Source organism: Scyliorhinus canicula, chromosome 20, assembly GCF_902713615.1.
Source record: "Scyliorhinus canicula chromosome 20, sScyCan1.1, whole genome shotgun sequence".
NCBI lineage: Eukaryota > Metazoa > Chordata > Chondrichthyes > Carcharhiniformes > Scyliorhinidae > Scyliorhinus > Scyliorhinus canicula.
The window spans coordinates 40,273,712-40,286,852 of NC_052165.1; the positions used below are offsets into that span (position 1 = coordinate 40,273,712).

General features: G+C 47.5%; 1 protein-coding gene across 1 annotated transcript in view; it reads left to right on the forward strand.

The window, feature by feature from the left end:
- The window catches only part of si:ch73-62b13.1 (uncharacterized protein LOC100002270 homolog), a 34,245-nt gene extending 22,174 nt beyond the window's left edge, over positions 1 to 12,071 (forward strand). The window contains exon 3 of the mRNA XM_038780999.1: positions 10,487 to 12,071. Coding sequence (XP_038636927.1) covers positions 10,487 to 11,604 — 1,118 coding nt within the window. The 3' untranslated portion in view covers positions 11,605 to 12,071. The remainder of the gene's footprint in view (positions 1 to 10,486) is intronic.
- The last annotated feature ends 1,070 nt before the right edge of the window (positions 12,072 to 13,141 follow it).

A 13,141-nucleotide genomic window follows, 5' to 3' on the forward strand; every position in this document is an offset into this window, starting at 1 on the left:
GTGGGATTAAGAATTTCCACCAGCTCCTCTTTTACTAACGGGGCAAAGGTAGTTCATCACAGAGCTCGACAGTCAATATCGGCAGCATGGGGTCAACACGTTCACCTTGGAGCCATTACTAATTTATTTACAACCAGTGAAAGCAGGTACCGAGTAAACAGCAATTCCCGAAGGTTTGACAGAAACGCAGAGAGGGAGAGAGCCCTCAATGGGTTAATTAGGACGACTCCTGATTCAGTTCCAGTTTTTTGCTGGCGCCTGCACTTCTGAAACTAATTGACCTGCCTGGGGTGGGGTCGCTCTATAAATTGGAATTTAGGATTTGCAGGATGAAGAAAGGGAAAGGTTGCATCGAGATTGCCTTTTACCTCCTGCTAGTTTGCAATTACAATTAATGGAGATATTAAAATATGTTGAGTTCCCTTCTTTATATAATTCCATAGGTCTGGACATTTGTATACAGCTACAAGGTAACCTGAGTGTGAGGACTGAATCATTATTACAGCAATCCAACAGGCTCACTTTAATATCTTCAGGGAAGGTTAACCTGCTGCTTTTACCTGGTCTGAAAATTACAAACTAATTTAACATCATTGGGCACTAAATGATCAGGGAACAAGCTCAGTCCAGCTTCTCAACATTGACCACACCATGACCACAAGGTACATCACAAGGGCACTGCTGTGTCAAGCTTTCTCCTGACACTACTCCACAAACTTGATAACTGATGCAGATCAAACTCAGCCAAACCTATTGCTGCGTCACATTCAGTCCGTTTCTATTCCCTGGATCGGGTTGATTGATATTTTTGTTTATGGGATGTGGGCTTCGCTGGCGAGGCCAGGATTTATTGCCCATTCCTAATTGCCCTTGAGAAGGTGGTGGAGAGCTGCCTCCTTGAACCTCTGCAGCCCGCTTGATTGCCCCCCCCCCCCTCCTTCCACAAACATTCACTCCCTCCACCACCGACAAACAGGTGGCAGGAGTGTGTACCATCTACAAGGTACACTGCAGGTATTCACCAACGTTCATTCGACAGCCCCTACCAAACCCACGACCACGAACATCTCGAAGAACAAAGGCAGCTGATGCATGGGAACCCCACCACCTGGAGGTTCACCTCCACGTCACACATCAATCTGACTTGGAAATATGTTGTCGTTCTTTCACTCCAGCTGAGCCAGAATCCTGGAACCTCCCCTCTCCCTTGGGTGTTCCTACAGCACATGAACTTTTTTAAAAAATCATTTACGCGATGTGAGCTTTGCTAGTTGGGCCAGCATTTATTGCCCATCCCTAATTGCCCTTGAGAAGGTGGTGGTGAGTTGCCACTGAAGTCCTTGAGGTGTGGAAGGAGCATGTGAGTTACTGCAGTGCATCTTATTATTATTAATGTTTGTGGTTGGGGTGCCAATCAAGTGGGTTGCTTTGCCGTGGATGGTGCATCTTGATTGTTGTTGGAAAGATTGAGATTGTTAGGATTTGGAAAAGAATTTGAAAGGAAAGAAAGGCTGTTGGATTTCTGCAGCATCCTTGACCACAAGGTTATTATTATTACTATTATTATTACAAGGTGTCTCAATGCATTTTATAGCAAATGATGTACTTTTGAATCATTGCTCTTGTAAATGTGGTAGAGAGATAAACATTGTTCACTGGTGGGGAACAAGGGTACATAACCTTAAAAATCAGAGGCAGGCCACCCAGGAGAGAGGGTATAAAACATTTCTTCACACAAAGAAGGGTAGAAGTGCGGAACTCTGTCTCACAGAAAGCAACAGAGGCTAACTCAATTCATCATTTTAAATCTGAGACTACTAGATTTTTGAGAGTCATTCTGTGAAGGAGATGGAGCCAAGGAGAGTGGATAGAGTTCAGAGACACATCCGTTAGCATCTCATTGAATGGTAGAACAGATATGAGGGGCTGACTGGTCTCCACCTCTATCCCTAAATCCCAATCCTGATACTTTAGGGCCTTTCTGATAAAATCAAACAGATTCTTGTACTTGTTAATTAGTGCAGGAGCTTGCTGCAGCAAATCAAAATACTTTTGAGAAAACTGAGGAAACAAACTTGACAAAAATCTAGGTCGTAATTTACAGGAAGTCGGTGTGATGTGACCATCAATTCACTCGAGACATGAGTAGAAGTAAACTGTGGCTTTAATCAACTTAGAACAGTGCCTGCCTGCGACTGAACTAATACTGAGAACCGCCTACAGGTTGCATGCTCTTTATACCTCCCTTCAAGGGGAGGAGCCATGGGCGGAGCCCATACATGCCCCAACATGTTCCCCTATGGATAATGCCATACAATGGCCCATAGGAGAAGCCCACAACGGCAACAGTATAGCACAGATACAAATACAAGGGCAGCAGCACAGATACAAATACACTGGTGGATTATTGGTATAATACATTCACCACACAGTGGTATGGTGTGAAGGTTCTGTTATCAGTGTTGAACCACATGCATTATTACTGGGGACAAGTCAGTTCTTTTAGATCAAAGAGGTGCCGATATATATATAAAAGAAAATGAGACTGAGCGAGAGGGAGAGAAGATCTTTGCCATTTGGATCCTAATCTGCTCTCAACACTAGAATGGCATTTGAAAGTTAATGCAAAAACAGGATAGGCTTAGCTGTGATCGTTATGAAGTGAAGGATATTGTCAGTGTGAGGGAGATGTAGATTATTGTCAGTGCGAGAGTGGATTATTTATGATGCCTATTTCTTTGCGGTTGATTTTCTATGAAAATTTAATGTAAATATTATATGTCATGAAGCAAGTTCACCCGAGCAGATTAAATGCTAAGAAAACCTGCAATTGCTGGAAATGCAGAGCAAATCGATTTATATTGACGGACTGCACATTTTGAGTTTAGGCTTTTCATTGAACTGATCATAAAAGATGCCGGGTGAGCTTTAATACCCACGGCGCCGTCCCCATGCAGAACACCTTTAACACGGAAAACATCCCGAGGATACGGGAAGGCAGAGATCAGGTGACCAAATGCTTGGTCAAAAAGGTTTGTTTTAAGGATTATCTTCACGGAGGTGAGGAAGTTTAAGGAGGGAATTCCCGAGTGTGGGACACAGGCGACTGAAGGTACACCAATAGTGGGATGAAAGTGGCTGTTGTTCACCAAGGGGCCAGAGTCAGATGGAGAGAGTTTGGGGTAGGGTTGGGGAGTGGGTTGGGCTGTGTGTGGGTAAGGTAATGGACAAGGTTACAGTGAGGGTGGGGTTGGGGGCTCGGGTGGCGGATGAGACCGTGGAGTAATTTGAAAACATGGGTCTGGATTCTCCGATTTGAAGTCTAAGTGCTGATGCCGGCGTGGGGACAGTGGTGTTTGACGGCCGGAAAAAAAGGCGCAAAAGCTGCACCGATCCTCCGTCTGTTGGGGGGCCTAGCAGGCTTGCAGCGTAAAGCCCCTGGCATTACCTGCTGATTCCCGGTCCATGGCCGCGCATGCAGCGGTCACACCATGCAACATGGCAACAGCCGCACGCAGACCTGGCCTGCTACAAACTGCCCCCCTTTGACCAGGCTTGCCACTCCCAGACCACCCCCCACCAGTGCCCCCAGCCCCCACCAAAGCCCCCTCCCTGCCCGCGGAACGGCTTCCTCCGACTGTGGAGGCGCAGGATTCAGTCTGCAGGTGCCACGCCGGGTTCACGAAAATAAAAAGGACAAGTGTTCAACGCTGTCGGGAACTCGGCCCATCGGGGGCGGAGCATCAGGGAGGGTCTCAGGTGGTGACCTGAGGCCATTCCGACAGAGTGCGGCATACTCGTTTTCATTGCATTAGCATCGCTGCCCCCCGATTTCGGCACAAACGGGCATTCACTGGCCGATCGCCGAATGCGATTTCGGCGTCGCCGACCAGAGAATCCCGCCCATGGAATGAGAATTTTAAAATCAAGGCTTTGCAGGACCGTGAGTCAATGTTGGTGAGTGAACACAGGGGCTGATGGGAGAACGGAACTTGGCGTGAGTGAGGATATGGGCAGCAGACTTATGGAAGATTTGAAAATTATGGAGGGTAGAAGAATCACGGGTGGGGATCAAGACTGAGAACCTGAGTTGATTGTTTTAACCCTTCCTGTCTCCAATTTGCGACGCCCTAAGCAGCACCCACAGCCGAGAGCAAGAAACAAAACATTGGGTTAGTGACTGATTCTGGGAACTGGCTAACCCCGATAGCACAGTTCTGTATTAGGCTGGGGAGAGAATTTTCCAGAATTTGTCAGAATGTCAGGCTCTGACTGAAAACATGCTTTTCTTTCCAGAGACAGTCGAGTTTTCAGATCAGATTTTTCAGGCACTTAATGCACAGAAAATCTATGGGCCTGGTTGACGCTGTCATTCTGGTACAGCAGGCCTGCTCGAGCTGGTAACTCCAGCTTCACAGAGATTGGGCAGAATCTTGTACTTGATCTGCATTTAAAATATAGTTCTCCCAACCCCCCATGGAAAAGGAGGACCACCTCCACAAGCATTGGGCCTCCCGATGGAAATCAGGTTCACGCCCTTTGTGCACAGGAACCTGATGACATCACTGGCGAGGGGCGGGAAAATCTCAAACAGTTCACGCCGCGCAAATTCCTTTTCTGGCCACTCGAGAGATTTAGCGGCCATAACGTGGTTTGCGGTCAATGGCGCCCTGTGCGTTTACTCTGAAAGCCATTGAGATAGATTGCCAAAGGCGTTTTAGGAATTGCTTTTAAGAATTAATGGGATATTAGACTAGTGCAATGTACAGAGGACCACACATCAGGCCCCAGGCTGCACCCTCACCATCTGCCATTAAACTCATGGTCGTAAACTCTTTTTGCAATTGGTCAACATGCAAATAAAATATACCTGCAAATTTCTAGTAGCCTGTTAAAGCAACTTGAAATAGAAAAATCTGCTTCAGTTGCTGTGAAGTGTTTGAGGTGACTAGAGTCCTACTTTTCCCTTTTTGGCCCACCATTCCTATGTTGTCCCTGAGGGAGCTCTCCCTCCATACCATTCTCCATTACCCTGTGCCCTCTCTCTAAGGGAGCTCTCCCTCAATCCCATTCCCCATTACCCTGTGCCCTCTCTCTGAGGGAGCTCTCCCTCGATCCCATTCTCCATTACCCTGTGCCCTCTCTCTAAGGAGCTCTCCCTCGATCCCATTCCCCATCATTCTGTACCCCCTCTCTGAGGGAGCTCTCCCCCAATCCCACTCCCCATCATCCTGTACCCTCTCTCTGAGGGAGCTCTCCCCCAATCCCACTCCCCATCATCCTGTACCCTCTCTCTCAGGGAGCTCTCCCCCAATCCCATTCTCCATTACCCCGAACCCCCTCTCTGAGGGAGCTCTCCCTCGATCCCATTCCCCATCATCCTGTACCCCCTCTCTGAGGGAGCTCTCCCTCATTACCATTCTCCATCATCCTGCACCCTCTCTCTGAGGGAGCTGTCCGTCAATCCCATTGCCCATAATCCTGTACCCTCTCTCTGTGGGTCCTGCAGTCCTTTTCCATGTATGTTGCCGGAAGGGATTAGATTTATGTCCTGAAGAATGATTTGAAACCTGTCGCACTATTGATTCTAGTGAATGTGTTGTTTTGTTTTGTCATTAGAGGCTCCTAAGCTGACCAAGGCTATGTCTGAGGTGAAAAAATATCTTGCTGTGATTACAGTATTGCTGGATATATTTTCTTGTGGTTTCTTCCAATTTCCGCAAGTTAGAGTTTGCGATAAACTGTGTTGAAATTTACCCATCAGAACTTTCCTGTGGTTTGCTGGTGTCAGATGGCACAAGGTATCTTTTTTACATTCACCCATTGACTCAGCAGGTGATTTGCCAATTGGGTGGCTGGGTGGGCAATGTTCATATTTTTGCCCATAAAAACAATAATAATATAGAGATAGCTAATAGCTGAATCAGATATCACTGGGCATGTGATTGCTGAGAAACAGGGATTGCTGGAGACTGATTATGCTTGCACTGGGTTTAAACTCATACTCTCTGCAAGAATCATATGCTATTCCAATTCCTAAAGAGACAGAAAACATTTAAAAGTGAGATGAATTTCCTGGTGGCATATAATTGCATTTTATGATTTTACATTTTAGGACTTTTACTGTAACAAACTGACTAAAATTACTTTTGACTAAACCCTACTTACTCTGCAACTAATACATTAATCTACAGAAAAAGATATTCCTCTTAACTTCTTAATACTATCTGTGGACATGTAGTCCTGCATTAAAGTCTAAAGCACCTTCCGGCTCTCATAGGATTCCTTCTCCCTGCTTCTCGAGGGTGAATCATCCAGTATCCTTTTAATCAAAGTCTCCTTTACTCAGCCCTTTGAACATAATCAAATGGACTTCCGGTTGCAAGATTTTCTCTGGTTATCCCTTGGTCTGTAACTCTTCACAATCCCTTTTCCCTCAAACATGTACCGTCTTCACCAGCCCTCTCCTCAGGGGTTACCCCAACAGCAGGAATTTTCTTCTGCCTGGCATAATGGCGGCAGCTGTTGGCTCTTTTGCCCTCAGCTCAGTCTGACTACCGCCATGAGTCTGTGAGTAGAGCCTGTGAGACAGCAAGCAGCTAGAATGGCTACCTTCCCCTCTATGTCCAGGTGTGAAAGTTTGCAGCTGATTATCAATACGCTTTGACCTGGACCGCCCCCTGACTTTGACCTGGACCGCCCCCTGACAACCCAGTCATATAGGCCAGTTCCTGGGCAGAGTTCAGAGCAATTTCACACCATTCTCCATTCCAGGGAATTCCGGGTGGGATTCTCTCAGCCCATGCCGGGTTGGAGAATTGCCGGGCTGGGCGCGATTCGCGCGATGCCGCCCCGACGCCGGTCCACCAATTCTCCGGTCACCGGAGAATCAGCGCCATTTGTGCCGGCGTGGTCGGTGTGGCGCCAGTCGGAGGCCACTCTGCGCGGGCCCCCCCTGCCGATTCTCCGCCCGGGATGGGCCAAGCGGCTGCCCAAAAAAGTATGAGTCCCGCCGGCGCCGTTCACATCTGGTCTTACCTGGCGGGACCTCGGCATCCATCCTGTCTGGGGCAGCCTGGTAGGGGAGGGGGATCCGCCCTGGGGGGGGGGCTCCATCGTGGCCTGGCCTGCGATCGGAGCCTACCGATCGGTCGGCCAACCTCTCCCGGTGGGGGCCTCTTTTGCTCCGCATCGACCCCTGTAGCCCTATGCCATGTTGCATCGCCGCCGGTCACAGCGTGCATGCGCAGACCCGCGGCGCCCATTTGATGCCGGTATCGGCAGCTGGAACGGCGTGGGTCACTCCAGTGCCGTGCTGGCCTCCTGTAGGGCAGAGGAGGTCTGATGACACCGTCATTAAACACTCCAGTTTTTACGACGGCATCAACACTCTGCCTTCAGATGGGAGAATCCCGCCCTCTGTTTTACCTTAAAATAAAAGAGACAGTTTAAAACATTACCACCTCATAAAGTATACAGGCCATAACAATACAGAAGTACGAGAAGTAATTTAATGACATTTCTGGATTATCGTGGACAGCATTAGTTTATTTTGTAATTGATTCAATCATTTTGAGTCTGTATTTGTTTTATTTCCAGTGACCGAAGTTTTATCGAGCAGAGGTTGAATAAGATCATCTCTTATTCCTGCGTCATTGCAGATTTTGACATAGGTTTAAGACTGTCTCAGACTCTCCAGCACTCAGATGTGATTTGATAGCGTAAAAGTCCGTGAAGGTCATCAGTGATTGGTGCAACAGCGTGTCTCGATTGTCAGCGGGTTCATACTAAAGTGAAGATTTAACAAAAAGAGAAAAGGCTGTAAACACTCCAAAGGTCAGGCAGTATCATGAGTTCTGATGACAGGTGATTGGGCTAAAACATTAACCCTCTCTCTCTCTGCCTCTGTCTCTCTCTCCCTCTTTACAGGCTCCCTGACCTGCTGAGTGTTTCCAGCATTTTCTGTTTCATGCCTGAGGTTTTTGACACCCACGCTATTTAGCCCTTTGCTCCGAAAGGCGGGTCTTTATTTCAGAATCCAGCCCCGTGCAAAGTGGTGCCCTGCTCACGAGTCCTGGGTCAGCCACAGAGCGACCCACCCTCGATGCTCCATCTCCTCCTCCTCCGTGCCAGCAGACTATGAACAGTCTGTCATTTCGAATTGGATTGAGCAGAGAGAATAATTTTGTTTGCTGCTGAACCTTCCCTCTTCCAACATTCTCAATTTAGTCAATGTGACATTTGGTGATAAGTGAGGTGGAGGACAGGAAATCTAAGTTTCAGCCTCAGTGTCTGCCCATGGTTCCCACTGGACTCAGCGACTTATAAACCATGGCCATAGTGATGCCCATCGACAGCTGGTTCGGTCAAAGAATATTTCCCAAAGAACTGCAGAGAATGATACATTTTACAAACCTGAATGTTGAGATTGTACTGTGGGTAAAATATTAGTGACGTGGGTTTTGGGGATAATGAAACGCAGAGGAAGGGCAAGACAGAGTCTCACTGTGGGTTTAGGAGGGGGCGGGGGTTCCTTCACAGATTTATTGGAATTCTCTGAGGAAACGAAAGACCTGGGGAAGTAAAGAAAACATTTATATCTCCTTCTTCGGCGCTCCCTCGGGTTCGAGGATGACTTGCCTCCCATCTCCACATTCTGAGACGGCTGATAATTCCAGCACACAATCTGTGGACTCTGCCACATGTGGGGAACGTGGGGCTCGAGGGGGTGGGTAGGTCGGTTGCTTGTCAGCTCTTTCCGACATTTCGCCTTTGCCTCTGCAGATTCCCGATGTGTTTGGTGTCCTGCTAAATAAACCGTCTCCATTTTGGTTGATCACAGACCAGGAACTCCCACCAGCCAGTGAGGATGTTTGGCCTCTTTAGAGATACATTAACGACATCCCCAAAGCGTTCTGTCTGTCCATTAGGACCTCAACGTGCCCCAACATAGACATAGGAGGAGGAGGCCATTCGGCCCCTCGAGCCTGTTCTGCCATGGCAGAAAACCACGGCAGATCTGATTGTGGTCTTGACTCCACTTTCCTGTCTGTCCCCAGAGCCCGATACAGTCACTGAAGCACTTTTAGAAGTGAAATGCTGCACTGTTACAATGATGAAAACACCGCAACTAATTTGCACACAGCAAACCCCCACAAACAGAAATGTCATGATGACCAGATAACCTGTTTCAGCTGCATTGGCTAAGGGATGGTTATTGGCCAGGATCCTGGGAAGAACTGCCCCGCTTCTTCTTCCAGATCTTATACATTCTTCTCCACTATGACCATTAAACTTTCGGACCCCTCCTGTCATACTCTGCTTATCTTTACTCCAATTGCTATATTGCTCTATGGCCGCAGCCTGTCTTTTAGATTTATGGATTTTCCCTCATTTGAACCCCTCCCATTGTTGGTTAAAGGCTGGGGGTGCCGACCTGGAAAATATGTTGGAGTGAGGTTGAACTCATGAGCTCCTGAGTCAAAGGTGAGGGTGCTGTCCACTGATAAGGGAAGATTAGAGTTTTTTTGGTTTCTGATTCAGTATCCCAAAGGTGACTGGTCTGTTTGGGAGTTTTGGAAGGCAAATCCCAAGAGGAAATGAGTCTGCACCGTTACATCTAGAGCACTGGGTACATGCCTCCTGAATTAAATTATTTACGGGTATAGGATCATAGGGAGTAGGCCATTCAGCCCATCAAGCCTGCTCCGCCACTCAATAGGATCATGGCTGATCAGACACTTCAATGCTTTTTACCCATTACCCCCTTCGTTATTGTTAAACAGAAATCTATCCATTTCTGCTTCAAACATTCTCAATGACTGGGCTTCCGCAGCCCTCTGGGGTAGAGAATTCACAACCGTCAGTGTAAAGGTAGTGGTATAAGACCATAAGACATAGCAGCAGAATTAGGCCACTCGGCCCATCGAGTCTGCTCCGCCATTCAATTATGGCTGATATTTTTCTCATCCCCATTCTCCCGCCTTCTCCCCATAACCCCTGATCCCTTTATTAATCAAGAGCCTATCTATCTCTGTCTTAAAGACACTCAGTGATTTGGCCTCCACAGCCTTCTGCAGTAAAGAGTTCCACAGATTCATCTGCCTCTGGCTGAAGACATTTCTCCTCTTCTGTTTTAAAGGATCATCCCTTTAGTCTAAGATGGTGTCCTCTGGTTCTAGTTTTTCCTACAAGTGGAAACATCCTCTCCACATCCACTCTATCCAGGCCTCGCAGGATCCTGCAAGTTTCAATAAGATTTCCCCCCCCCCCCCTCCCCCTTCCTAAACTCCAACGAGTACAGACCCAGAGTCCTCAACCGTTCCTCAAACGACAAACTCTTCATTCCAGGGATCATTCTTGTGAACCTCTTGCTGAAGGGAATGTGTGGCCCATTATTGAGTCAGATATTACATTGGCAGCTGGAAAGTACAGCTACAAGCCAAAATGTTTGACAGGCTGTGGCCTTTCCTCTGTTTTGTTCCAGGTTTCAGTGGCTGTTTTGGATTGTCTCACCCGCCTGGAAACCACGATCAGGCACCCGACAGGAAGCACATCCTGATCTTTGCCACCACCAGGAGTGGATCGTCCTTCCTGGGGCAGTTATTCAATCAACACCCTGCTATCTTTTACCTCTTTGAGCCTCTCTATCACGTGCAACAGGTGTTTGTGAACTCCAGTACCAGAATGAGGAATGTGGTGGACAGACGAGCTCTCCTGGGGGCTCACAGGGATCTGCTCAGCAACCTGTACGACTGCAATCTGAACTTCCTGGAGAATTATATAAAACCCGCGCCCAGGGACCATGCGACCACAGTGTTTTTCCGCAGGGGTGCTAGTAACGCTCTGTGCGAACCCCCGCTTTGCCATTTGAATCAGAATTTGAAAGACCCATTTGAACACCTCTGTGCCAAGCAGTGCAAAGTGCTGAACCTAACGCTGGCATCTCAGGTTTGTCAGACACGCTCACACATGGCAATAAAGACGGTCAGGATTCCTGAGATCAAAGACCTCCGCCTGCTGAGTGAGGACCCCAGGCTCAATCTGAAGATCATCCACTTGGTCCGAGATCCCAGGGGGATACTCGCCTCCAGGATGGGGACTTTCACGGATAATTTCCGGGCCTGGAAAATCTGGAACGCCACCGGCAGAAAGCCACGAAGTGTGGATCTATCCCAAATAGCAACCACTTGCAACGATCTCTTCAACTCGGTGGGCACTGGACTCAGCAAACCGCCCTGGCTGAGGGGGAAGTACATGTTGGTGAGGTATGAGGAACTGGCCAGAGAACCCTTCAAAAAAATCACTGAGATTTACCACTTCATCGGTTTGGATGTGGACAATCAGGTTAAGAAATGGATACTTCAGAACACCAGGGGAACAAGTGGTACAGCAAGAAATTATAAATACACGACCACACGAAACTCGACAGCAACTGCAGAAAGCTGGAGACTCAACCTTTCCTTCCAGATTGCCCAAACAGTACAACATCTGTGCAATGGCACCCTGACCCAGCTGGGCTACCAATCGGTGCACTCACTGAAGGAACTGCGGAACGTCTCCAATAGTTTAGTGGAATCCAAGACATTTGCACCTTTCCTGTAGCCACATTCTCTGTGACTACAACTCGAATGATCAACTGAGGGTCTTCTGAGATGGGGAGTTTCCTGGGGGGATGAGAGGAGCCCATAGGAAGGGAAGCCAGGAAAGGTGGGGCGGAAATTGGGTTGGGTCTATCCACGGGCCTGAAGTAAGTGTGGTGGACACCGGAGGCTAAAGTCACACCCGGAATTGCCCCCCCTCCCCTCCCCCACCGGCTTACTGCCCGCGGCCTGTGGTCTTCAGTCAGACTTCAGAAGAAGCTCATCCGATCCATGGGGACAAAGCTGAGCTGGATGATGAATCCCGGGCAGCAGTATCGATCAGGAGAGTGAGAGAAAGAGGGAGAGAGGGATTAGGACGGAGAGAGTGATTAGATGGCATTGGGAGAGACGGTGTGATTAGGGAATAGAGAAAAGAATTTAAGAGGGAAAGAAGGACATAAAGAGTGATGAGTAGTGGAAAGGATGAGAGAGGAGAGTGACAGAATAGAAGAGTAGGAGGGAGAGATAGGGTAAGTGGGAGAGTGGGTGATCAGGAGTGTGTAGGATATTAGGAGGACAAAAGAGAGATTAGAAGGGAGCGAGTGAGAGAGTGGTAAACAGGAGAAAGAGAGAGGGCAGATTGGGAGGGAGAAAGAAAAGGATTGGACAGAAAGAGTTATATACCATATCGGATGAGTTATGATCCCATTGAATGGTGGAGCAGACTTGATGGGCTGAATGGCCTACTTCTGCTCCTATGTCTTATGGTCTTACATATAGCACGGGGACATTATAAGGGAGAGAGAGTGAATGATTTAGAGAGAAATGGACAAGAGAGTGGAGAGGGAGAGGGTGATTAGGATGGTGAGGAAGAGAATGGTGATTTAGGGAAAGAGTACTAATGAAGTGTTATGGGCCAGGGTTTAGAGAACCCCAAAGTGTATCATGGAGTTCACCTGACCCACAACTTTTAATAGATTGTGGTATGGGGAGCACACGGCCCACTCTACAGGTGTGGTACAGCAGAAATGGAAAAGTATTTTTTCAAGCAAAACAATGTTTATTCTATGAACCAAGTTAATCTTTTTAAAACAAACAGTGAACATCTTAGCAACCATTAATTCAAATACAACCCCCAAAGAATACAACACTAAGTAATCCGTAAGCTGTCCTTTTAACATCCAGAAGACTTTAAAAAAACCTTTAAACAGAAACGCATCAGGTTAAAGTCACTACTGCGAGCAGTTATTAGTTTTAAATCACCAAAGGATTGATTTACATTCTTTAGATTACAGAGAGAGACTCTAATACACCTTCTTGCTGTGACTGCATTTATCCAGCTCTAAAAATGAAACAAAAACACACCCTGCAGCAAACAGCCTAAAACGGAAGTAAAAAGCTGACAGACAGCCCAGCTCCACCCACTCTCTGACAACACTGCAGTAATAAATATCGATTTCTTAAGGTACTCTCCATACAGATATTTATATACACACCCATTTATAAACACCTATTTCTTAAAGGTACTCTCACAAGACACCTCCCCCAAGAAAAAAAAT